The 23,855-nt window shown below is 49.5% G+C and overlaps 2 protein-coding genes across 2 annotated transcripts in view; one reads left to right on the plus strand and one right to left on the minus strand.

The window, feature by feature from the left end:
* Nucleotides 1–732: 732 nt before the first annotated feature.
* CHST13 (carbohydrate sulfotransferase 13) lies at nucleotides 733–22,420 on the minus strand. Its single transcript, XM_049862546.1, has 3 exons — nucleotides 22,063–22,420; nucleotides 6,940–7,022; nucleotides 733–2,350 (listed from the first exon to the last, which is right to left on the minus strand). The coding sequence occupies exons 1-3, from the start codon at nucleotides 22,157–22,159 to the stop codon at nucleotides 1,505–1,507; spliced, it is 1,026 nt and encodes a 341-aa protein (XP_049718503.1). The 5' UTR covers nucleotides 22,160–22,420; the 3' UTR covers nucleotides 733–1,504.
* Nucleotides 22,178–23,855, plus strand: part of UROC1 (urocanate hydratase 1) — a gene marked incomplete at its 5' end in the record, with an annotated part of 51,518 nt that continues 49,840 nt past the window's right edge. Inside the window, one exon of the mRNA XM_049863420.1 lies at nucleotides 22,178–22,363. Within this exon, the coding sequence (XP_049719377.1) occupies nucleotides 22,178–22,363 (186 nt within the window). The remainder of the gene's footprint in view (nucleotides 22,364–23,855) is intronic.

Here is a 23,855-nt window from a genome sequence, read left to right on the forward strand (position 1 = left end):
ATAACTGCCAAACCACTGAGAATCATGGCCCAGCCAAGATGACATACAACCTTAACCATCACAGTGTCCAAGCCGACCTTTCTCAGGCAGTCTGATGACCAGGGTTGGGTGGTCAGGCTGTGACATGTGAGGACAGAGACATCTGGTGCCAGCCTGAGAGGAAACCGGCGCAGAGGACTGCCAGAGCAGGTGGCATTCCCTGAGGAGGAACAGCAGAGCCTCCAGTGCAGATGCAGCAGCCAGACCTGCCCACATGTGAGTCGGCGTGCACAGGACCTCAATTCAGGTGAAGAGTGGGGTCCCTGCTTCCTACAAGGAAGCGTATGCTGTGTGAGTGTGTGGGACAAGTGTGTGAATGTAGCAAGAGCTGAGCGATAACAGCAGGTGATGTAACTTCAAAAACTAAAACATGCCCTGCCCTGTTCTTTCCAAAGTTCTGGCATTTTTCTCTCTCTCTCACACACACACACAGACACACACACCTAAGCAGGGAGGCAGCAAAAGGCACAGGCCTGGTTGAGCTTCTCTGGCCCCTGCCAGAGCCATAGGTTAAATTTTCTCCAAGTTGTCACTGTTGCCCCTGGAGCCAGAATTTACTACCCTACAAGGCTGCCCTCCCCTTACACTCCCTGTACAGGCCCTCACATCTTTGGGCTGCTGTGAAGGTGAGCCATTCTCTTCTCAGATCTTCATAACCACCCTGGGCCACCTGACAGCAGGGGAAAATGAGGCTCAGAGATTCAGTGAGTTGTCCAAGATGGCACAGCCCCATGCCCAGAGCAGTTGGCACAATGAAGCAGAGAAACCCACAAAGTCAAGAATAATGCATTTATTTAATAAACATGACTTCCCTAGCTCACCCAGGGAGCCACCATATTGCACTCTGGGCTCCACTAGCACACACTAACAATCTAGCACCCAGGCCAGATGGACACCCAGGGTAGACAACGGAGATAGGCAGGCTGCTCTGCGAAGGGCTGCTGGATCCTGAGCCGGCCCAGCCCAAGGGAACAGCCGTGCCCTGAGTCCAGCCAAGAGAGAACTTCTCTCCTTGGCCCATGCTGTCCCTGCCAGGGTGGGGAGGTGGACTCAGGCACTTTGAAGGGTCACAGGCCACACTCAGCCAGGCCTCAGCACTGAGCTCTGATACACCAAGGACAGATCAGAGTTGACCAAAATAAGGCCTCCCTCACAACCTAAATACCTGATTATGGAATCTTGGTCTACCCAGGGGCCCTGGGGAGGTGCACGCCAGCTGTAATAGGTAGACCAAGCAGGCACCAAGCAACAGGCACACAGGTATCAAGCCACCTGAGGGGGGTAGTGCACCTAAACCCAACCAGGTGTGAGGTAGGCCCAGGTGGGGCCAGCGCTGTAGTTCCCAAAGTGAGGTCCCCTGACCAGAAGCATCGGCATCACCAGAGGTTGGTCAGAAACTCGCATGCTCTGCCCAGCCCAGCCTGGGCCAGCCTCCAAGCCGGCTGTACCCTAGGGTGCTGGCCAGCTAGTGCAGCCGAAGGTAGGAGGGGGCAGAGTAGTTGAAAAGCAGGAAGTCCATCTTGTAAAGGTCGAAGAGGCGCTGCTGGTAGAATGGGCTGATGTCCCGGAAGAGGCGAGCAGCATGTTCGCGTGTGGCGGCCATCTGGGCCCTTGGGGGCGGCGGGGGGAAGCGCAGGTCCGGCGCGCCCGCCAATCCCAGCACGAAAGCTGAGTCCTCCGCCAGCGTCTCGAACTTGCCCACCACATCATAGCGCAGGCGGCACGGGTGGCAGAGCGCGTGGGCACGCTCCCAGTGCTCGTTGAAGGGCTCCTCGCGCTGCGTGCGTGGATCCAGCAGGTAGGCCAGGAACTCGGCGAAGCTCACGTCGTGGCCGCGGGCCAGCGCATCAGGGTGCGCGCTGGGCCGCAGGCGGCGCACGATGCGCGTGCCAAAGCGCCTCTGGAACGCCGCGTGGTAGGGCCGCGTGAACTTGTTGCGGTAGGCCGACGCCAGCCGCTCGAAGGGCTCACGCACAAAGAGGAAGGCCAGGTAGGCGCGCAGGCGACGGTTCACCTCGGCGGGGCTGAAGTCTGCCAGCGAGGGCAGCCGGCCAGGCGCGTGCGCCTCGTGCGCGGGGATAGCGCTGGGGTCGCCGTGGGCGTAACCCCTCAGCGCCAGCAACACGCGCTTCCAGTTGGTGCATGCCACCTTGGGCACGTAGCAGTAGAGCAGGCCGTGCGCGTCGTCCACCAGCACGTGCCGCAGGTCCTCTGGCTGCAGCAGGCGCTGGCGCCGCGTGTGGCGCTCACAGGCCCTGCGCAACAAGTCGCGTCGCTGCCGGTGCAGCTCGGCCAGCGGGGATCCAGGACCCTGAGGGCGACAACAGGAGGGTCAGGGCATGCCCCACGCCCCGAAGGGCCCGTCCTAGTACTGCCACAGCGTGCCCAGGGACTCGGCGGGGGCAAGGGATTGCGCTGCCACCAATCACTGTGTGGTTTGGGCCCTAGGGATAGAGGCTGGACGTGGGTTTGCGGCAAACGGAACTTAATCTGACCTCACTAAGGCATGTGACTGAGCATGGGTGCTAGATACTGTCGGGCAATCGTAGGCGGTCCCTAGGAAGGACGGGCCTTACTTGCTGACCAGTTACTAAAAGAAGGATGATGTAGAATTGTAGCTTTAATTCCAAGAGTCAAACAAACACAAACCCTGTTGCCTTTGACTCATAGCAACCCTATAGGACAAAGTAGAACTGCCCCATAGGATTTCCAAGGCTGTAATCTTTACAGAGGAAACCCTGGTGGCGTAGTGGTTAAATGCTACGGCTGCTAACCAAGAGGTCGGCAGTTCGAATCCGCCAGGCGCTCCTCCTTGGAAACTCTATCGGGCAGTTATAATCTGTCCTATAGGGTCGCCATAAGTCGGAATCAACTCAACGGCAGTGGGTTTGGTTTTTTGTTTTTTGTTTGTTTTTTTTTTTTTAATCTTTACAGAAGGCAGCTGACACATCTTTCTCCCTTCTCCCTGGAAGGCGACCTTTCCAATAGCAGCCCAGGGCTTTAACCATTGTACCATGAGGTCTCCTTTTCCGTATGGATCCAATTCAAACCCAAACCCACTGCCGTAGAATCTATTCCAACTCATAGCGACCTGTAGGACTGCCACGTCTTTCTTCCAAGGAGCAGCTGGTGGGTTCCAACCACCAACCTTTTGGTTGGTAGGCAAGTGCTTCAACCCCTGCATCACTATGGCTCCTTTCCATATGGTTAGAGCTGAGAAATCCACCACAGCTTTGTAGCTACTTGCAGGCAATCTGGGTATGTTTTGCTCAATAACATTAGCTAATTCCATATTTATGAATTGACATGTTCCTTTGGGTCTCAATTTTGCACCCCGCCTCCAAGAGATTCTAATCTGAGTTTGGGCAGGAAGCTTACCCTCTTTGGGCCTATCCCTCCTCGTGGAACTGTAACAACTGCTATTTATCTAGCACTTACTGTGTGTCAGGCACCTTGCTAAGCACAGTACAACTCTATGAATTAGGGACTATTAGGGGGAAACCTCCTAGCCTGCCTCAGCCATGCAAAGACCCAGGCCAGGACATCTAGGCTTCTCCCACGAGGTCCCCGCCTCCAAGACTAACCCCCCACCTACTCCTACTCCTGTTTTTTGTCTAAGAGTTCTTAGGAGGAAGTGTTTTCATTTCTCAAAATCTCATTGAAAGTCTTCAAGATATAATGAAGAAAGACAATCACAAGTGTTGGCAAAGATGTGGAGAAACTGGAACCCTCATACACTGCTGGTGGGAAGGTAAAATGGTGCAGGCACTGTGGAAAACAGCTTTAGAGTTACCATATGGCCCAGCAATTCCTGTCCTAAGTATATACCGAAGAGAAATGAAAACCAATGTCCCCCCCGCCAATTTATACATGAATGTTCATAGCAGCATCATTCACGGGGGAAGCAACCCAAATGTCCATCAATTGATGAATGGACAGATAGCCATACAATGTATATCCATATATTCCAATATTATTCAATCATAAAAAGGAATAAAGTATTGATAATGATACATGCATCATGTACATGGATGAAGCCTTAAAACATTATGCTAAGTAAAAGAAGTCAGACCCAAAAGGACACATATTGTATGATTCCACTTAGATGAAATGTCCAGGGTAGGCAAATCCATAAAGACAGAAAGTAGATTAGAGGTTGCTAGGGGCTGAGAGAGAATGGGGGGAATAGGGAGTGACTGCTAATGGGTACAGGGTTTCTTTTTTGGGTGATGACAATGTTCTTAAATTAGTGGTGATGACTGCACAACCCTGTGAATATACTAAAACCACTAAATTGTACACTTTAAAAGAGTGAATTTTATGGTATGTGAATTATATCTCAATTTTTAAAAAAAGAGCCTTCAGAGTGTTTCCATTTCAGAGAACCTCAAAGTAGCATCTGAAATGGTGGGTCACTAGACCCCTATCAGTAGGGAGGAATTGTGTGTTTATGCACATACACTTTTGATGCCTTTAAAAGTATACAGCAGGTGTCCAAGATACGTAATTGTTAGTTGCTGTGGAATCGATTTCAACTCATGGCAACTCCATGTGTGCAGAGTAGAACTGCTCCATAGGGTTTTCTTGGCTGTAATCTTTTTTTTTTTTAATAATAATATATTTTTTTTAATAATATGTTACTGTGGTTTTGGTGAAAGTTTACATAGCAGAGTAAGTTCCCATTTGACAATTTCTACACAAATTGTTCAGTGACATTAGTTACATTTTTCACAATGTGTCAGCATTTTCTTTAACTGTGTTCTGGGTGTTCTGTTCCCAGGGCTCTAGTTTCTCTGCCCCCCATCTTCTCATCTTTGCTTTAGAGTAATTGTTGACCTTTTAGTCTCATACAGATGTTTTTTTTAATGGAGCACCATACTGACAGGTAATATCCTTTATTTTGTGTACCAATCTGTTATTTTGCTAAAAGGTGACCTCAGGGAATAGTTTCGGTTAAAGGTTTAAAGAGTATCTCAGGGTGACAGTCTTGGGGAGTCCTCTAGTCTCAACTGGTCCAGTAAGTCTGGACTTTTTAAGAATTTGAGTTCTGTTCTGCATTTTTCCCTCCTTCTGTCAGGGTCTGTACTGTGGCCCTCATCAGAACAGTTGTTAGTGGTGGCCGGGCACCATCTAGTTCTTCTGGTCTCAAGGTAGATAAGGCCATGGTTCCTGTAGTCTGTTAGCCCTGCAGACTAGTTTCTTCTCTGAGACTTTGGTTTCCTTCTTTCTCTTCTACTTCTGAGGAGTAGAGACCAATAGTTGTACCGTAGATGGCTACTGGCAAACTTTTAAGGTCCCAGACACTACTCACCTCACTAGGATGCAGAATATGAACTTCGTCAACTATATTATGCCAATTGACTGAGTTGTCCCATGAAACTAAGGTCCTAAGCCTTCAAACTCAGAAAACCAATCTCACAAGGTGTTTAGTTATGTCTGAGAAGTAGCTATAACTGTGTCCTCTATGAATATATATACGTGTGTACACATATCTGTACTTACACATGTAGATACTTCTGTGCACACATATGTACACATGCACCTATCTGTACACATATATGCCCATACACCTACATATGTGACCTACACCCGATTTTTGGCTATTGTTGGTGGCGTTGCCAAATTATATGTCATATTCTCTAGCACAAACGTCCTTTTCTCTTAGTGGCATTGTTTACTCTGGTCAAGCTGTCCTCATTCACCCCTTGGGGCCCCAAGAGGCACAGCCCAGGTTACACTCCAGAAATGCCCTGAGCTTTCTTTGTGGCCCAGGGCAGCCTGTCGCTTTCTCTGAAACAGGGTCTCCCTATCTGCGACCTGAGAGCATGGACCAGATAAGCACCGTGGGCCCTTTGGCTCGGCCCTTGGGGATTAAGCAGGCAGGCATCTACCCAACCCTCTGCTAATCATTACCCATGCAGCAGCCTGAGGGATCTTTCTAAGGCATAAGTCTGACCCTGTTGCTCCTCTTGTTCTGGCCTTACCTGTAGAGCCCTGCCTTGCCACTGCCCATCTGTCCAGGCTCACCTGGAATACCCTCCTTGTGACCTTCTGCTCCCCACCAGGCCTTGTGCATAGGCTGTTCCTGCTACCTGCAGTGCTATGCCCTCACTCTTTGCCCCTTAACTCTTCAAGCCTCTGCTCCAGCATCTTTTTCTCAGGATAGTCTCCTCTTCCCATCTACACTAGGACACGTTTATCGAGCTGTCATGGCACCTCATGCTTCTCCATTAGGACACGCCTCAGCAACATGTCAGGGGGTGATGATCTGAGCGATGTCTGGACTGTCAGCTGCACAAGGGCAGAGACCCAGCCGTCAGGTTCCCTGCTGGAGCAAAGCCTGGCATACAGTAAAATGCTCAATAAATGCCATCTGAATGAGTGCTTCTATGCATGCCCGTATGGGTGTACGTGTGGCTAGGGCCGTGTGTGGTCCCAGCCAGGCCACGGCAGAAGTTGAGTGCATGAGCCAGCAACCACTGGTGTCCATTTGCTTGAGAGTAATGCAGGGTGGTGGCTCCCTGAACACTTCCCTATCAAACCAGACATTCAGGTGGTTAATTTAATGACTGTGTCTCCACTAGACTGAATGCAAGCAATATCTAGAACAGTGCTTGGCACAGAGTGTGGCTTAAACTATTGTCAGATGGGTGGATGGGTGGATGGGTAGCTGGATGAGTGGAGATCCCAGGTCTCTCAGCCTGCCCCCAAGATTTGCCCTTGTCACTGCCCCAGGCATGGTCCTTTCTGGACAGGGCCTGGATTTGCAGAGGAAGCCTCTCCATGCCCCATTGTGGATTCCAGTCCCATGTTGGCAGGTCTACACAGGGGCTGCAGGGTTCCCATAGCTGGGGGGTAGAGAAAGACATCATTGGGGTGGGGGGGAGTCTGTCCACCTACCTTGTCCAGGTCATAGAGCATCTGCAGGGGACTCCTCCTTTTCCCACCGAGCCAGCCAGATCCCAGGGCCCTATTTTCTAATGCTGTGGGACACAAGAAGAGATCTGTTACTGCCATATCACACAGACTGGTTGGCTGTGGAGGTGGGGGGCCTGGCCAACTCACTTAGGGCACATTTGACCCACCTCCAGGGCCATTTATCCCAAGAATGTAAGGTTGGTTCATCTTATGAAAATTAATCAATGTAGACACCATATTAATTGAGTAAAGTGTAAAAATCACATATCCTGCCTGCCTCCTGAGGCCTTGGTAAAGTATAGGGGGTAGCACTGGCAAGGCCCCTGATCCTCCAGGGAAGGATCCTTGGTGTTACCCCTCCCTCATGTCTTGCCCTCTAGAGTTGGAGGGTGTCAGATGAGGGGGATGAGAAGGAAGGTGGTGCCTAGCCCACCAGCACCTCTGGGATAGCCTGACCACCCAACCTCACCCACCTCCACCTGCCCTCATCTTAAGCCTTGCCCCCATGGAGCCCTGAGGGGCTCCCCAGGTTGGCTATCTGTCCAATCTTCCCAGAATCTGGGGTGGGTATCCAGAAAGGGCTGGGTGGCAGTAGAGGCAGCGTGGTCAGGCTGCAAGCTTTCAGGGGTGACAGCTCCCCAGGTTAAGTGACCTATGGTGGGTTCCTATGGCAGCCTGTGTTTACCCTATCAGTGCTATGCTGCCACGTGGTAAGTGCAGGTTTAATTCTCTGCCAGACTGGAAGCCTCTGGGGGTGGGAACCTATTTATCTGTCTTCTTGCTGCATTCCCCAGTTTTTTTTAAATACACTGAAAAATAGTTTGCTAAATTTGTTCTTTTACCTAAAATGTATTATAAGGAATATTTTCTTAAACATATTAATATGAATATATTCTTAGTAATACAGTCACTATAGTTAAGGATATGTTCATGATCAAATGCTTCTGGATATTTTTCTTGAATATGATTATATCTATTAATAAATTAATATTCTAATTATAATTCAGTCTTTGAAAAGATCATCAAAATTGACAAACCTTTAGCTAGACTGACCAAGAAAAAAAGAGAAAAGATTCAAATTTCTAGATTCAGGAATGAAAGAAGGGACATTACTACTGACCTTACAAAAACAAAAGATTATATGGGAATACTGTGAACAATTGTAAACCAGCAAATTAGGTAACGTAGATGCGATAGACACATTCCTATAAAGACACTTGTAAAACCCATTCCCGCTGAGTTGATTCTAACCCATAGTGACCCTATATGACAGAGCAGAACTGCCCCGTAGAGTTTCAAAGGCAGTAGTCTTTACGGAAGCAGACTGCCACATCTCTCTACTGTGAAGCAGCTGGTGGGTTCGAACTGCTGACCTATCAGTTTGCAGCTAAGCACTTATTCACTGTGCCAGCAGGGCTCCTTTATAAAGACAAAAATTGCCTAAATTGACTCAAGAAGAAATACAAAGTCTGAATAGATCTATAACAAAGAAATTGAATTTGTGAAAAACAAAACAAAAACTTCCAACAAGGAAAAGCCCAGGACCAGATAGCTTCAGGGGGGAGTGTTTCGTGAAGAATTAACACCAATCCTTCACAAACTCTTCAAAAAAACAGGAGAGAAAACTTCCCAATTCAAGACATCCCAAATAAAGACATCATAAAATAAATAAATAAAACTATAGACCAATACCCTGTATGAACAGGGAGTCAAAAATCTTCAACAAAGTACTTGCAAACCAAACTCAACAACATATAAAAAGGATTATACACCAGGGCCAAGTGGGATTTATCCCAGGAATGCAAGGTTGGTTTACCATATGAAAACTAATCAATATAATGCACCATATTAATAAAGGAAAAAAAAAATCATATGATCATTTCAATAGCTGCAGAAAAAGCTTTTCACAAAAATCCAGCACACTTTCATGATAAAAACACTAAACAAACTAGGAACAGAAGGGAATTTCATCCAACTGATAAAGGGTATCTACAAAAAATTCACAGCTAACATCATAAAAAGAATTTTTTTTTTTTTTTTATGATACTTAACGTGAAAGACTGAAAGTTCTTTCCCTTTGATCAGGATCAAAAGAAGAATGCTCATGCCACTTTTATTTTATCTTTTTTTATAACCTCATGGAGGTTCTAGCTAGAGCAATTAGGCAAGGAAAAAAAAAAAGGTGTCCAGTTTGGAAGGGAAGAGAGAACATTATCTCTGTTCACAGAGGATATGATCTTGCGTATAGAGAATCCTAAGAAATCCACTAAGAAAGCTATTAAAATTAATAAACAAGTTCCTGAAGATGGCAATAATATAAGATGAGTATACAAATATCAATTATATTCCTATATACTAACAATGAGTAAAGGAGCCCTGGTACGCAATGGTTAAATGCTCAATTGCTAACCGAAAGGTTGGCGGTTTCAACCTGACAGCTGCTCCGTGAGAGGAAAGACCTTTGATCTGCTCCTGTAAAGATTACAGCCTAGGAAACTCTGTGTAACCTACACTGTCCTATAGGGTTGATATGAGTTGAAACCACTCAATGGCACACAGCAACAGCAAAGATTGATCCAAAAATGAAATTAAGAAAACAATTCTATTCACAACATCAACAAAAAGAAAAAAAAAAAGAGTAACTTTAACAAAAGAAGTACAAGACATGTACACTGAAAACTACAAGAAATCATTGAAAGGAATTAAAGAAGACCGAAGTAAGCAGTAGGCAGAAATACAATTCATGTTCATGGATTAGAAGACTTGCAATTAAGATGGCAATACTCTCCAAATTGATCTAACAATTCAGTGTAATCCACATCAAAATCACAGCTGCCTTTTTTTTTTTTTTTGCAGAAATTGACAACTGATCCTAAAATATATGCGGAAATTAAGAGATCCAGAATATACAAAGCAATATTGAAAAAGAACAGAGTTAGAAGACTCACATTTACGAGTTTCAGAACTTACTTCACAGTTTCAGCAATCAAGCTGTGATCAAGACCAGCAGAAGGACAGACATATAGATCAAGAGGTTAAATGGAACTGAGTTCAGAAATAAACCCTTACATTTATGGTCAACTGATTCTCAATGAGAATGCCAAGGCAAATCAATAGGGAAAGAATGTTGCTGTTGGGTGTCGTGGAGTCAGTTTTGACTCATAGTGATCCCATGTGACAGAGCAGAACTGCCCCGCAGGGTTTTTTTTTAATCTTTATAATCTTTACAGGAGCAAATTGCCAGTTCTTTCTCCCACGGACCCACCGAGTGGGTTCCAGCTCTTTCCATTAGCAGTCAGGCATTTAACGTTGCACCACCAGGGCTCCTTGGGGAAAGAACAGTCTTTAGAACAAAGAATGCCGAGACAACTGGAAATCCACATGTAAAAGAGTGAAACTACCACATTAAAAAGTAACTCAAAACAGATCATAGACCTAAATATAAGAGCTAAAACTATAAAACGCTTAGAGGACAACGCAGACATAAATCTCCATTATCTTGGGTTAGAGGATGGTCCTTGGATATGACACCAAAAGCACAAGCAGCAAAAGGAGAAAGTAGGTAAACGTGACTTCATAAAAATTAAGAACTTTTGTGCTTCAAAGGATACTATCAAAAAGGTAAAGACACAGCCTGCAAACTGGGAGAAAGTATTTGCAAATCGTATATCTGATAAGGGACTAGTAACCAGAATATAAAGACCTCTTATAACTGAACAATAAAAAGACAAATAACCCAATTTAAAAATGGGAAAAGGATTTGAAGAGATTTCTTCAAAGAAGATACACAAATGGGCAATAAGTACATGAAAAAATTCTCCACACCATTCACAATCAGAGATACCACAATAAGATACAACTACACTCACTAGGATGGCTATAATAAAAAAGACACGCAGAGGATGTAGAGAAATTGGAACCCTCATCCATTGCTGGTGGGGATGTAAAATAGCGCAGTTGCTATGGAAAACATTCTGGCAGTTCCTCAAAAAGTTAAAGTTACCATGTTATTGTTGTTGTCAGGAGCCGTGGTGTTGGTTCCGACTCATAGCGACCCTGCGTACAACAAAACGAAACACTGCCTGGTCCTGTGCCATCCTCACTATTGTTGCTATGTTTGAGCCCACTGTTGAAGCCACTGTGTCAGTCCATCTCCTTAAGGGTCTTCCTCTTTTTCACTGACCTTGTACTTTACCAAGCATGATGTCCTCCTACAGGGACTGATCCCTCCTGATAACATATGCAAAGTACATGTGACAAAGTCTCACCATCCTCCCTTCTAAGGAGCATTCTGGCTGTACTTCTTCCAAGACAGATTTGTTCATTCTTCTGGCAGCCCATGGTTATTCAGTATTCTTTGCCAACACCTTAATTTAAAGGCATCAATTCTTCTTCTGTCTTCCTTTCACATGCATGTGAAGCAATTGAAAATACTGTGGCTAGTTAGAAACTGGCAAAATGGTCACGAAAGGAGAGACTGGAAGGAGGGAGCGGGCTGACTCATGAGGGGGAGAGTAAATGGGAGTACGTAGTAAGGTTTATATAAGTTTATATGTGAGAGACTGACTTGATTTGTAAACTTTCACTTAAAGCACAATAAAAATTATTTTTAAAAATACTATGGCTTGGGTCAGGAGAACCTTAGTCCTCAAGGTGACATCTTTGCTTGTTAACACTTCAAAGAGGTCTTCTGCAACAGATTTGCCCAATGCAATATGTTGTTTGATTTTTTGACTGCTCCTTCCGTGGGAGTTGATTGTGGATTCAAGTAAAATGAAATTCTTGACAACTTCAATCTTTTCTGTTTATCATGGTGTTGCTAATTGGTACAATTGTGAGGATTTTTGTTTTATGTTGAGGTGTAATCCATACCGAAGGCTGTAGTCTTTGATCTTCGTCAGTAAGTGCTGCAAGTCCTCTTTACGTTCAGCAACTAAGGTTGTATCATCTGCAAATCCTCACAACTGGACCAATACACAACATCATGGTATTTTCATGGTATATTAAGCAAGCCACCATATTTTCAAGCACTTCATATGCATGCAGAAGTTGGACAATAAATAAGGAAGACCAAAGAAAAATTGATGCATTTGAATTATGTTGATGGCAAAGAATACTGAATATACCATGGACTGCCAGAAGAATGAACACATTTGTTTTGGAAGAAGTACAACCAGAATGTTCCTTAGAAGCAAGGTTGGCAAGACTTTGTCTCATGTACTTTGGACATGTTATCAGGAAGGACCGGTCTTTGGAGAAGGACATCATGCTTGGTAAAGCAGAGGGTCAGCAAAAAATAGGAAGACCCTCAAGGAGATGGACTGACACAATGGCTATGACGATGGGCTCAAACACAGCAATAATTTTTTTTTTTAATTTTTATTGTGCTTTAAGTGAAAGTTTACAAATCAAGTCAGTCTCTCATATAAAAAGTTGTATACACCTTGCTATATACTCCTAATTGCTCTCCCCCTAATGAGACAGCCTGCTCCTTCCCTTCACTCTCTCTTTTTGTGTTCATTCTACCAACTTGACCCCCTCTGCCCTCTCATCTCTCCTCCAGATAGGAGATGTCAACATAGTCTCAAGTGTCTACTTGATCCAAGAAGCTCATTCTTCACCAGTATTTTTTTTTTTACCGCATTGTCCAGTCCAATCCCTGTCTGAAGTGTTGGCTTTGGGAATGGTTCCTATCTTGGGCCAACAGAAGGTCTGGGAGCCGTGATCACCGGGGTCCTTCCAGTCTTGGTCAGACCATTAAGTCTGGTCTTTTTACAAGAATTTAGGGTCTGCATTTTTTTTTATCCCACTGCTCTCCTGCTCCCTCAGGGGTTCTCTGTTGTGCTCCCTGTCAGGGCAGTCATTGGTTGTAGCCAGGCACCATCTAGTTCTTCTGGTCTCAGGCTGATGTAGTCTCTGGTTTATGTGGCCCTTTCTGTCTCTTGGGCTCATAATTACCTTGTGTCCTTGGCGTTCTTCTTTCTCCTTTGATCCAGGTGGGTTGAGACCAATTGATACGTCTCAGGTGGCTGCTTGCTAGCATTTAGGACCCCAGACGCCACTCTCCGAAGTGGGATGCAGAATGTTTTCTTAATAGATTTTATTATGCCAGTTGACTTAGATGTCCCCTGAAACCACGGTCCCCAAACTCTTGCCCCTGCTACACTGGCCTTTGAAGCATTCAGTTTCTTCAGGAAACTTCTTTGCTTTTGGTTTAGTCCAGTTGTGCTGACCTCGCCTGTATTGTGTGTTGTCTTTCCCATCACCTAAAGTAGTTCTTATCTACTATCCAGTGAATACCCCCTCCCTCCCTCCCTCCCTCCTGTAACCATCAAAGAATATTTTCTTTTTTGTTTAAACTATTTCTCGAGTTCTTATAATAGTGGTCTTATGCAATATTTGCCCTTTTGCAACTGACTAATTTCACTCAGCATAATGCCTTCCAGATTCCTCCATGTTATGAAATGTTTCACAGATTCATCACTGTTCTTTATCAAACGTAGTATTCCATTGTGTGACTATACCATAATTTATTTATCCATTCATCTGTTGATGGGCACCTTGGTTGATTCCATCTTTTTGCTATTATAAACAGTGCTGCAATGAACATGGGGGTGCATACATCTATTCATGTAAAGGCTCTTATTTCTCCAGGATATATTCCAAGGAGTGGGATTGTTGGATCGTACGGTAGTTCTATTTCTAGCTTTTTAAGGAAGCACCAAATCGATTTCCCACAGCAAAAATTTTGAGGAAGGTGCAGGACCTGACAGTATTTCATTCTGTTCTACATGGGGTCGCTGTGAGTTCGAACTGATGCGACGGTACCTAATAACAACAGCAACAGGGGCTATTAGGGGAAAAATGAGGGGCGGTTGTTAAAGACTAATGTTCTAAAGCTAATATATAGTGGTGATGGTTGCACAACTTTGTGAATAAGTTAAAAATTAGTGAATTACATGCTTTAAAAGAGTGAGTTTTCTGACATGAGAATTATATCTCAATAAAAAATAAAAACATTGATTATAAAAATATATTCAAGAACATTTAACATAAATCTGATTTAGAAATTTAAATATATTCAGTGACTCTCTAAACATATTCTTGAATTTGTAATAACTAAATATTCATAAGCATATATTCAATAATTCATGAATATGTGAGAAAAAGAATATAGTCATAAGAAAGTTGAACGTTTCTATGACCTTTGGCTTTCAACAATATGAGGAGTCTTTAAAGTGCTGCTAAGAAGAACTGAAAAGATTCAAGAATTTTCCTTAAGACAAGTTTTGGTAAACAAACTTGGGAAATTTGATGAGCTGATCTGTTGGTAAGTTGACCTAGTGCAGTGGTTCTCCAGCTCTAGCATGCATGGGGCCTGTTAGAACACAGATGGTGGTCCAGTTGGCTGGACTGGACCCAAGGATCTGCATTTCTAACAGTTCCCAGGTAGTGTGAGGCTGCTGGTCCGGAACCCCAGTCTAAGAATCGCTGCATGGCAGCAACGCCTAGCCCATGGTATGTGCTTGACAAATAGAGATTGATTGAATGAATGAATGGTTGAATAAAAGAATGAGTTTAACAGCCAGGTTGTCCTTGCCCTGGACTCCAGGGCCCTTGGCCCCTCTGCCTGCCTCAGGCCTCTCCACACTCCAGGCTGACAACCCGAAACAAGGGCAGGGCTGGAACAAGGGGCAGGGCTCTCATGAGCAGGGCAGTTGGACAAAGGTGAGGACCTCCCAGGACTTAAACCTCAACCCCAAACTCGGGGTGCAGGGCTTTCTGTGGCACACATGGCTACCTTCCTGGGACACCACTGTCATTAAAAGATGTGCTCCCAAGAAGGTGTAAAAATGTTGGCCGGCCCCCTGGATGCATGTGTGAGGCCCCAGGTGGGTTGTAGTGGGTCTGGTGACCTGCTGCTGGTCTGGTTATAGAAGCAGCCAACTCTCCTGCATGGGTACCATGTTTTAGCACAGCCCCCACCCCAGCCATGAAAGGGAACGAATCCTTCTGACCATTTTGCAGATGAGAAGGGGAGGCTCCGAGAGGTGTTTCCGCAGCTGGCCCAGGGGTGGGAGGTCACCCAGTGCGGGCTCTCTTGGGGGCCACAGCTGGGGGGCTAAGGAAGGGCTGGTGCCCAACAGTCCAGGATTCTGGGCAGGGATCGGAGGAGAAGCCCAGAGTGACTAGGGCCTGCTCTAACCCCAGGGCCATGACTTGAGGCACCCAGCCTTCCGGAAATATCAGCCTTTGCTTAGGGCTTTTCATTTCCTGCCAGACCACAGCCTGCAGGAAAGTGAGTGCCCACCGCAGACCTCAAGGGCCCAATGATGGAGGGAGAGGGGAAGCAAGTACCAGAGAGAGGCCTAGAATAGCAGCCCCTTTGTGGCTGGCAATTATAGGGCTGGGCCGCCTCCACCCAGCCCCATCCCTGCCCACTGCAGGCCTCACCCAGTAATCACAGACCAGAGAAACCCTGTCCCAGCAGGAGGGGCAGCTGGCCATGGAGGGTGGTGTATGGGCTCGGGAGGGTCAAAAGAGAAGAGAATGGAAGACCCCTGGGTACAGTCCCCACTCTGGACAGCCAGAGGCTAGGCTCTGGGGGTAAGGGCTGGCCCCAAATACAGGGCCACGCTACTTCTTCAAGCCCCCCTTGATCTGCATCCTCGCCCCCCTCACTCCCAGCCTCTTGCCAGGGATAGCCAGTCTGTGAGGCCAGTGAGGGGGCCTGGGCCCAAACTGAAGAGCCCAGAGGGGCCGTGAGAAAGCCACTCAGGGATTGGCTTCTGGTTTAAAAAGGAAAAGAAAAACCGCAAAAGGTTGTAGAGAAAAGGAGAGAGAAGGGGGAAAGGGAGACATGAGGCAGGGTAGGAAGGACTGGGGACCAAGAAATATAGAGACAGAGAGCCACACAGAGTGACATGGACAGACACAGAATCAGAGAGAGACACGGCGACCAAAGATTCTGAAATAGCCCAAATAAACTGGCTGGGTTTGCTCTAGGGGATGACCTGCCCACCATCTAGGAAAGCCCAGGGCCCTGCCTGAGCATCACCCAGGGTCCAGCCATGGAAACCGCCTGAGCCCTGACTCTCCAGCAGTGGGCAGCATGAGGACCCTGGTGTGCATGATGCCCTGAAGGGAAGGGGAAGCTCTTAAGCTGAAGCCAGCAGTCAGCAAACTGGCATGGAGGTGCAGTGTAGGAAGCCACCTGTGGCCCAGCCAGGATTCACGGGCTCCTGAGGTGGACGGGCCCTTCCAGCTGCTTCCTGACCTCCCGGCACTGTGTTAAGTGCTTTGCATACGTTGGCACATTTTGCTCTTATCACGTGGAAACTATTATTTTCCCCATTTAACAGTGAAACCGAGGCTCTGAGAGGCAAAGACACTTGCCCAAGGTCTTCCAGCAAGTGCCGGAAGCAAGATTTGAACCCAGGCCCTCAGCGCCAGTGTCTGTGTCTTCAGTACCCATGCTGTCCTGCCTCTCAGGCATGCACTCGGAGCCACGCTTGCTGCCAGCACACCCTGCCCACGGCCCCCAGTGTCTGTACAGCAGCCCCCAGGCAGGTGGTCTTCGTTTTATTGACTAACGAAGACATGAGTCAGGGAGGGGGAGTGAGTTGCTGAAGGTCACAGGATGGCAGTGCAGGGACTGGACACCTGTAAACATTACACCATTTGGCCTCCTGTGCCAAATATGGTATCAGGTGAAACCCCCCACAAAGAAACAAAAGGATGGTAGCAAGTCATTTCTTGGCATCCTCAGCCCACTGCAGCCCGTTTTAGGGGTGAGGGCCACTAATCACGTTGTGGGCAGTTTGAATCGTCACCATTTAGTGGAAAACCATTTGGTGGCTGCCACATCTAGTGATCAAAGATTACGACACACAGTTTCTGGTTAATAAGTTCTACCTGGTTGGTGTTGCGAGACCAGACAATCAGGGCAGCCAGGCCTGAAGGACACCGGGCCCCACGGTGAGCCTGCTCCTGCTGGCCCCGCCTCCCAACCAGTGGGCTGTGGGCACGGGTCCCCACACAGCCACCACAGGCCTTGCTTCTGGGGTCTGCCCTGAGGGGCTTTCCCAGGTGTTCAGGCTATGGCCAACAGAAGAATAAGTTGCGCAAGACCTTCAGAAGTAAGAAGTAATTCTGTGAGAGAAACAGAGGTCTTCCTACTTTTATTTAGAATTCACACTACTCTATTTCCTGAGCTCCACAGGCCATCTGGAATGAAACCACGATGGGATCAGATCATTCCTGGGTATACCCCTGTTAGTTCTTCCTCCGATACATGTCAGGAACCCACCACTCTGCGTCCCCCATGGCCTCCCCCAGGGGAAGCCCCCTCCCCCAGGCTCCCCACAGGACAGTCATAGGCACCTTCTTACCCAAGCCTGGCCAACCAACCAACCAATCGCCTCCTCCCAGAGAGCCCATCCCCCCAGCTTGGTGATCTTAAAACCCACATGGCTCCCACCGGCTAACAACACATTCCCATTCTTTCCCAGGGCTCCTCCAGCCACACTCCCACCCCACACAGAAACAGAAGAGCAGAATCAATCATTCTTGGCACCCCAGGCCCGCATCTGGCCTTCCCACCTCAAGCCTTTACACTGGCTGCTCCCTCTGCCTGGGACGCCCCCACCAGGAACTTTTACCTGAGTAGCTGCTTCTTAGCCTTCAAATCTCAAACAGAGTCTCCCCCGAAAGAGAGCTTTCCCAATCACAGTCTCCAACAGCCCCTACACCACAATCTTTCCCAGTGTCCCCTTTAATTACCACAGCACTAATGACTGCTGAAATCATACACCGGAGGTGTTGTAGACTGATGGTCTGTAAGGGCAGCTCTGTACCTCACCCAGTGTCAATAAATGTTTAAAGACTGGTTCTGCCCACAGCTACCAGGAGAGCACCCCAACTTGTAGCCTATGATTCAAAGCCATTCATGAATGGTCCCCAACTTATACTACCTTTCTAGCTTTCACCCCACCACTCCCTCTAATGAACCTCCAGCTCTGCCCATAGTATACCTCTTTACACACCAGGCTATTTCACTCCTTCATGCCTTGTCTGCGCCATTCCCTCTGTCTTGCAACTACCTTTCCTCATTTTCTCACCTGGTAAACTCCTATGTAGCCTTCAGAGCCCAGCCTAAATGCCCCTGCCCTGTAGAGTGGAAAGAATAAGGAGTTTGGGATTTAAATCCTGATCCCCACACTTCCTAGGTGGGTGACCTTGAGCAAGTCACTTTTTTTCTCTTGATTTCAGTTTCTCCCTCTGCACAATGGGACAGTGGCATGGTGCATGTTTATTGATTCTGTCCCCGCAGCCACTCCCCCTCCTTTCACTAACCCCACTCTTGATTTCCCTTGAGCAGCAAACCTGCCTTACACTGTCATGTGGTTCTGGTAGTTGCCCTACTCCCTCCCAGAGCTGCTGGGGTAGGCATGTGACCCAGGCCTGGCCAACCAAAGCATTCTTTCCCTTCCTGCCACAGCAACTGGCTCAGAGGTAGGTACCATGTGACCTAATCCAGGCCAATGGAATGCATCCTTGGGACTTTGGCTGGAACTAATGGTAACGGCTGGGATTGCTAAACTGGTGGCCTGCCCAAGAGCGAAGCCACCACAGGCAAAAGCTGAACCTCAAGTGGGAGACATGGTTTGTGGCCCTGGATCCAAAATGCAACCATGCCTGAAAGCAGCTACACCTGGACTTTTCAGTTATATGCACAGGAAAGCCAGATAAATTCCATTTCTGGCTTAAGTGAGTCTGAGTTGGATTTGTCCTCTGAGACAGGATGCCTTCCAGGTTCTGACTCCTCACTTGCCTGTGAGTGACCAAGGGCCAGGACTGGGGAGAGAACAAGGGTATGCAGCACAGGGCAAGAGAACTGAAGGGCAGGCTACAGGGTGGGGTCAGCAGCTTAGGCTAGGCCTGTAGGGGGCTGAGTGGGAGACAGTGACACGGGACAGCAGGACTGGGACAGTCTACCTGCTCAGGCCTTTTCTGGCCGCCCAGCCATGGCCTCTGGCCTCTGCACTGGAGGAGTCCTCACGAGGCCCTGCTCAGCTCCAAGGCCAAGCCCATCAGTCCTGACCAACCTGCCTCAGCCCTAGCAACTCAGCTTCTCAGTGGTCACTGGGCACTTCTGCACTGATCTTCCCAGGACTAAATACTGTCTTATCAAGCACCATGAGTGCCCACGGGGCTGCTACACTGGCCATCACGGGCCCTGAGCACAGCAGCACAGGTGTCCCTGTGGCCCTGGGTGCCCAGATGCCATTGCGTCAAAGGGAGAGAGAGACCATGTGAGCCAGGGTCCCCACCGAAGGTTCCTGAATCTTTCCCGTGGAGATTCTCTAGAAAGGGTGATGCTGGAGAAGATGCTGGGTTAGCACACACCCTTGGGCAGGAGCTGGGCTCTAAGAAAGAAGTGTGGCCTGGAGACAAGGGAGGGCAGCCTGCAGCCAGGAAGGGAAGTAGGTGGTGAAGCTTCAGGAGTGGAAAGGCCTTCCCTTCTCTCCCCCTCCACTCACCCTCCTTCCATACCTGCCCATCCCACCCCCAGTTCTAGGACCCACTGGCTCTGAAGAAATACCAATGACTTCTAAACATCAGGGAAGATGCTCAACCCCTGCAGACAGGAACAGACCCTCAAAAGGTCTCTAGGGCGGGTGTGGTGGGTATTTTCCACAAAGTCCCTGTGAACCAGTGTGGGATTTAATGCAGCATCCTGTCTCTCCCTGGCTGTGCCCTGAAAGCAGAGATTTCAGAGTGTTGAGTTTGGTATTCAGTATAAAATGTAAGCTCCACGAGGAGAGGGGTAAATGTGAATTTTGTTCCCTGTTGTCTCCCAGTGCCTGGAAAGAGGTCTGGTACAACAAGCAGGCATTCAGTGAGCTCTTGGGTTGAGGGAACAACCTGGCGCTCTGTTCAAGACTCTGGGAGGCCAGTACTTGGTTCTAGGTACCACCCAGCCCTGTGTACAGACCCTAGGAGCTGGGTACTTGGTGGAGGCGACCACCTGGCCCTCCCTGTGTAGACCCTGGTAGGTGGATACTTGATCAAGGGTATCACCCCAAACCTAGAAAGGGCAAGTTCGCAGATCCAGGGAAGAGCAGTTGCCACCCCCAGGCAGGGATAGAGAGAGAGGAAAGAGGTTGAAGGGGCGCAGGGCAGTGACCATGTATTGGGACCTTGAGGTCAGGTGTAAGGGCAGGAGGGTCCCAGGAAGCTGTCCAGCCTCTCCCTGGGGTCTTCCTCATCCTCAGAACCCTGGCTACTAAGTCAGCATTGACAATGGAGTCCTGGCAGCTGAGAAGTGCCAGGTGGGTTGCTCCAGACCTCCCCACTAGTAAAGGTCCTAAGCCCCTTGGGGCAGCAGGAGCCTCAGGCCTGAATTGGCAGCCCTTCAAGGTTTCCACACCCAACTTGTGGCAACACCTCCTGCTTTGGAGAAGGCAGGGACAGTGCCGGACCCACCACCTGGGAGAGCAGCTCAAATTTCTTCCCAAGTTCTCAAGCCAAGGCCAGAGGCCCTGAGCCACATCCCGTCACCCTCTTCAGCTCACAGGCAGAGTCGTGAGGGTGGAAACGGTGACTGCAGCACACTCCGTGGGCGTGGGGAGGTGTCCAGGTCAGGCCGGCTGTGTCCAGACATGGAGGGGACAGTGTGAGTGGCAGGGTGAGTGAGCACTGACAAGGCCTCCCCAAGCCTGCTTACCTGGTCTTTGGCCCAAACCTGGCCTCCATCCCAGAGGCAGCCAGGGTGAGTGTGATTGGGTGCAGGGGAAGGAAGCCCCTCACCCTAGGGTGGGCACAGCATCACTCCTAATCACAACTGCCAGTATGATGAAAAGGCTCTTTTTTCTGTCCACTACCTCACTGAATTTCACCTTAGCCCTGGGAGAAAGAACTTTTAAGCATCCCCATTTTATAGACGGGAGTACTGAGGCCCTGAGAGGGGAAGAAAGAGGACACCTAGCAGGTAAATGGTACAGCTGAAATTTGAACCCAAGGTCTATAGATTGACCCTTATGTCCCACCCACGCCTCTAACCCTGCCCAGGACACCCTCAACCCACCAACCTGGACCCAGTCAGATCCTTCAGTGGGCAAGTAGGGGGGTTGGGTGTGGGCAGAGACAGCCTGAGACAGCCTCATCTCTTCAGCCACCCCCATACCACTTCCCCAGTACCTGCCCACACTAGGGTTAGTTGCTTACTGCCCCCAACAGGTCTGCAAGGAGCCCAGGCGCACACACTGCCCAAGGCTGGGGATAGGAGAAGAGCGAGGACACCCCTCCTAACCACCCCCACCCCACACACATACAAGGAAAGGCAAACGGAGCTCCAGAGGTCAGGAATCCAGAGGTGGGCTGGGCGTGAGCCCCAGGCAGATCATGTGGGCAGCACTTTTGCCATCCACACCATCCCTCGCTGCTGGCCTCAGCTCCTCATCTGGGAAAGGTAGAGACTAGTAACAGTATCTCCCACACACAGGATTGGTGGGAGGGTTTGAGGAGGGCCTGAGTGACAATTCAGCACCATGCCTGCCTGGTCTAAGGAGTCATGCTTGGCTACCTCAGTTTCCCCAATCAGACTATGAAGAGGGTGCAAGGGAGCCCCAAGTCCTTCCCAATGTGGACTTCAGGGTGGAGCCAGGAGTTCCAAGGCACGCAAGCAGGATGGGAGACAGCTGCACTAACGGCAGATGGACAGTTCTCTAGGATACAGGAGAGGCCAGCACCCCCCACCCCACGGCGCTAACACGAGGGGCGTGGGAAGCTGAGGGGGTGGGGGCGAAGGTAAATAGGGCCTCCTTCCAGGGTTGGACAAATGCCCCCTGCCACCCACATCTGACCAGAGTCTCCAGGCACAGGTTGCGAGACCCGAACGGTTCCCTCTACCAGTCCGGGCTGGGGTACTTGCGGGGGCGTCTGGAGCCTGCCTGGGCCGCACCGGCGACCCCGCCCCCACCCCCAGCCCCGGCTCTCCTCCTGCCGGGTCGTAGGGGCAGGCCGCTGGCCGTCTAAGTCGAGGGTGGGATGGGAGGTCCTGTTTGCTCATTTCAGCTGTTCGAGGGCGCCCCAGACACTCACCGGAGCGCAGGGCGCGGCGCGCGCAGCACAGGAGCAGGAGCGCGGCGCCCAGACACGCGGCCGCCAGCAGGCGCCGCCGCCAGCAGTGCCTCCTCATGCTGGGCCGGGCTGCCGTCCGTCCGGGACCGCGGGCTGGTGCGGGCCCCAGGATCCGCCCCGGGACCCGCCCCGGGACCGGCCCAGCCCGACCCGCGGCGCGTACCAAGGCGCGGGGGTGCGACGGCCCGAGCGCGGAGGGGGCGCGAAGGACGGACCTCGGCCCACGAACTCTTGCGAGTGGAGCCGGCTGGGAACTGGGGCGGTGAGCGACGGCTGGTCGGGCGGGCCTTGTCCTCTGCGCGCTCAGCCGCCCGATCAAGTGGGGCTGTCGCCCTGGGCTCGAAGGGCGGAGACTGGGTGCAGGGGACGGCGCGTGGACGGAGGGGGTGCGCCTTGCGGTCCGGGCGACGAATCCGGCCGCCCTCTTCAGTTTGCCCTGGGCACCCCCCACGGCTAAGAAGCCCTGTCAGAACGGGCGCTGGGGAAAGCATACCCTTCCAGGCACAGCCCCCTCCCGGATGGGCACGGTATTCCCTTGCCTTTTTGCCGCTTACATGCCCGAGCCCAAGGACTTGTCTGGGATAGGCAAAGAAGCCCGGCCCAACTCCCACTATCCAGCATTAGAGTGCCCCCGGAGCGCTTACTTTCCTGAGTCTCCAGATCCTACCTGAATCCTGAGCCCTGCAAGGAGGAGAAGTAGGGTCTCAGCCCATGCCCCTCTTTTAAGGGCCTAAGGCCTACTGTACCTCATCCTCTCACCCAGAACTGCCCCAGGCACCAGGGGAGTACCCAGAACTCCCTGAGGACACCTGTGTGTGTGTGGAGGGGTTAGGGTGGGGGAGAGTACAGTCGGTCCTTTGAAAGATAAAGGCATCCAGGACCCTTGTGGGCACATGGCTGTGTTGCCCAGGAGTCAGGTGACCAGAGGGTGCAAACAGCAGTTGGCACATGTGCACACGTTCATGTATTCATGTGTGTGCGTGCACAGGCGTGTGTGTGTGCATGTACATGCATGTATATGATGCATATGAGCATGTGTGCGCGTTTATTTGAGGCCACATTTAGCACTGCAAGTGTGTGGCATAGGACACTGCGTTAAACTTCAGTTTTCTACTTGCTCTTACAACACCGAGTGAATCCAAATACCGCTGGTGCCACTCACTAGCTGTGTCCCGTCCCCTTGTCTGTATGACAGGGTAATACTGGTACTCACCCCGTAGGGTGTTGGGAGACTAGATTAGATGTTTGACACCTGGCACTCAGTGGTATAAGTACTTGATATTGTTATTTCATCGTTACTGCCATTCATGGCCCCGGTTTCTGTTATGGTGGTGATATAAAAATTTCTTTCTATCGCATTATTTAAATTTTAAAAGGGTTATTTAAGGAAGACTATTTAGTAAATAATGGTTCCACTGGCTTAAAGATACGCCCCAGGTGGTGATGGATAGCTCTCAAATGGAACGTGGGCGGGAAACCTCCTTATCCTGACTCTGCTGGAGCTCGAGCCTCTTGCTCAAAAGTCACCACCCCCTGCCTCACCTGGCCCAGAGGCAGGGCTGCTGCTACTCTAGAACCAGGACCACCCCCACCCCTAGCAGCCCCAAGTCTCACCTAAACTTGCGTTTCCCCCAGATTTGAGTTTCCTATATGCAGCCCTAGCCCTTGGGCTGCCATCTGGTGACCAAAGTTTAAAATAACATCCCAGCCTGTCCCGGGCCATGGGTCAGAGATGCTAGAGCCTTGGCCCCTGG

Source organism: Elephas maximus, chromosome 20 (genome assembly GCF_024166365.1).
Source record: "Elephas maximus indicus isolate mEleMax1 chromosome 20, mEleMax1 primary haplotype, whole genome shotgun sequence".
In the NCBI taxonomy this organism is placed as follows: Eukaryota; Metazoa; Chordata; class Mammalia; order Proboscidea; family Elephantidae; genus Elephas; species Elephas maximus.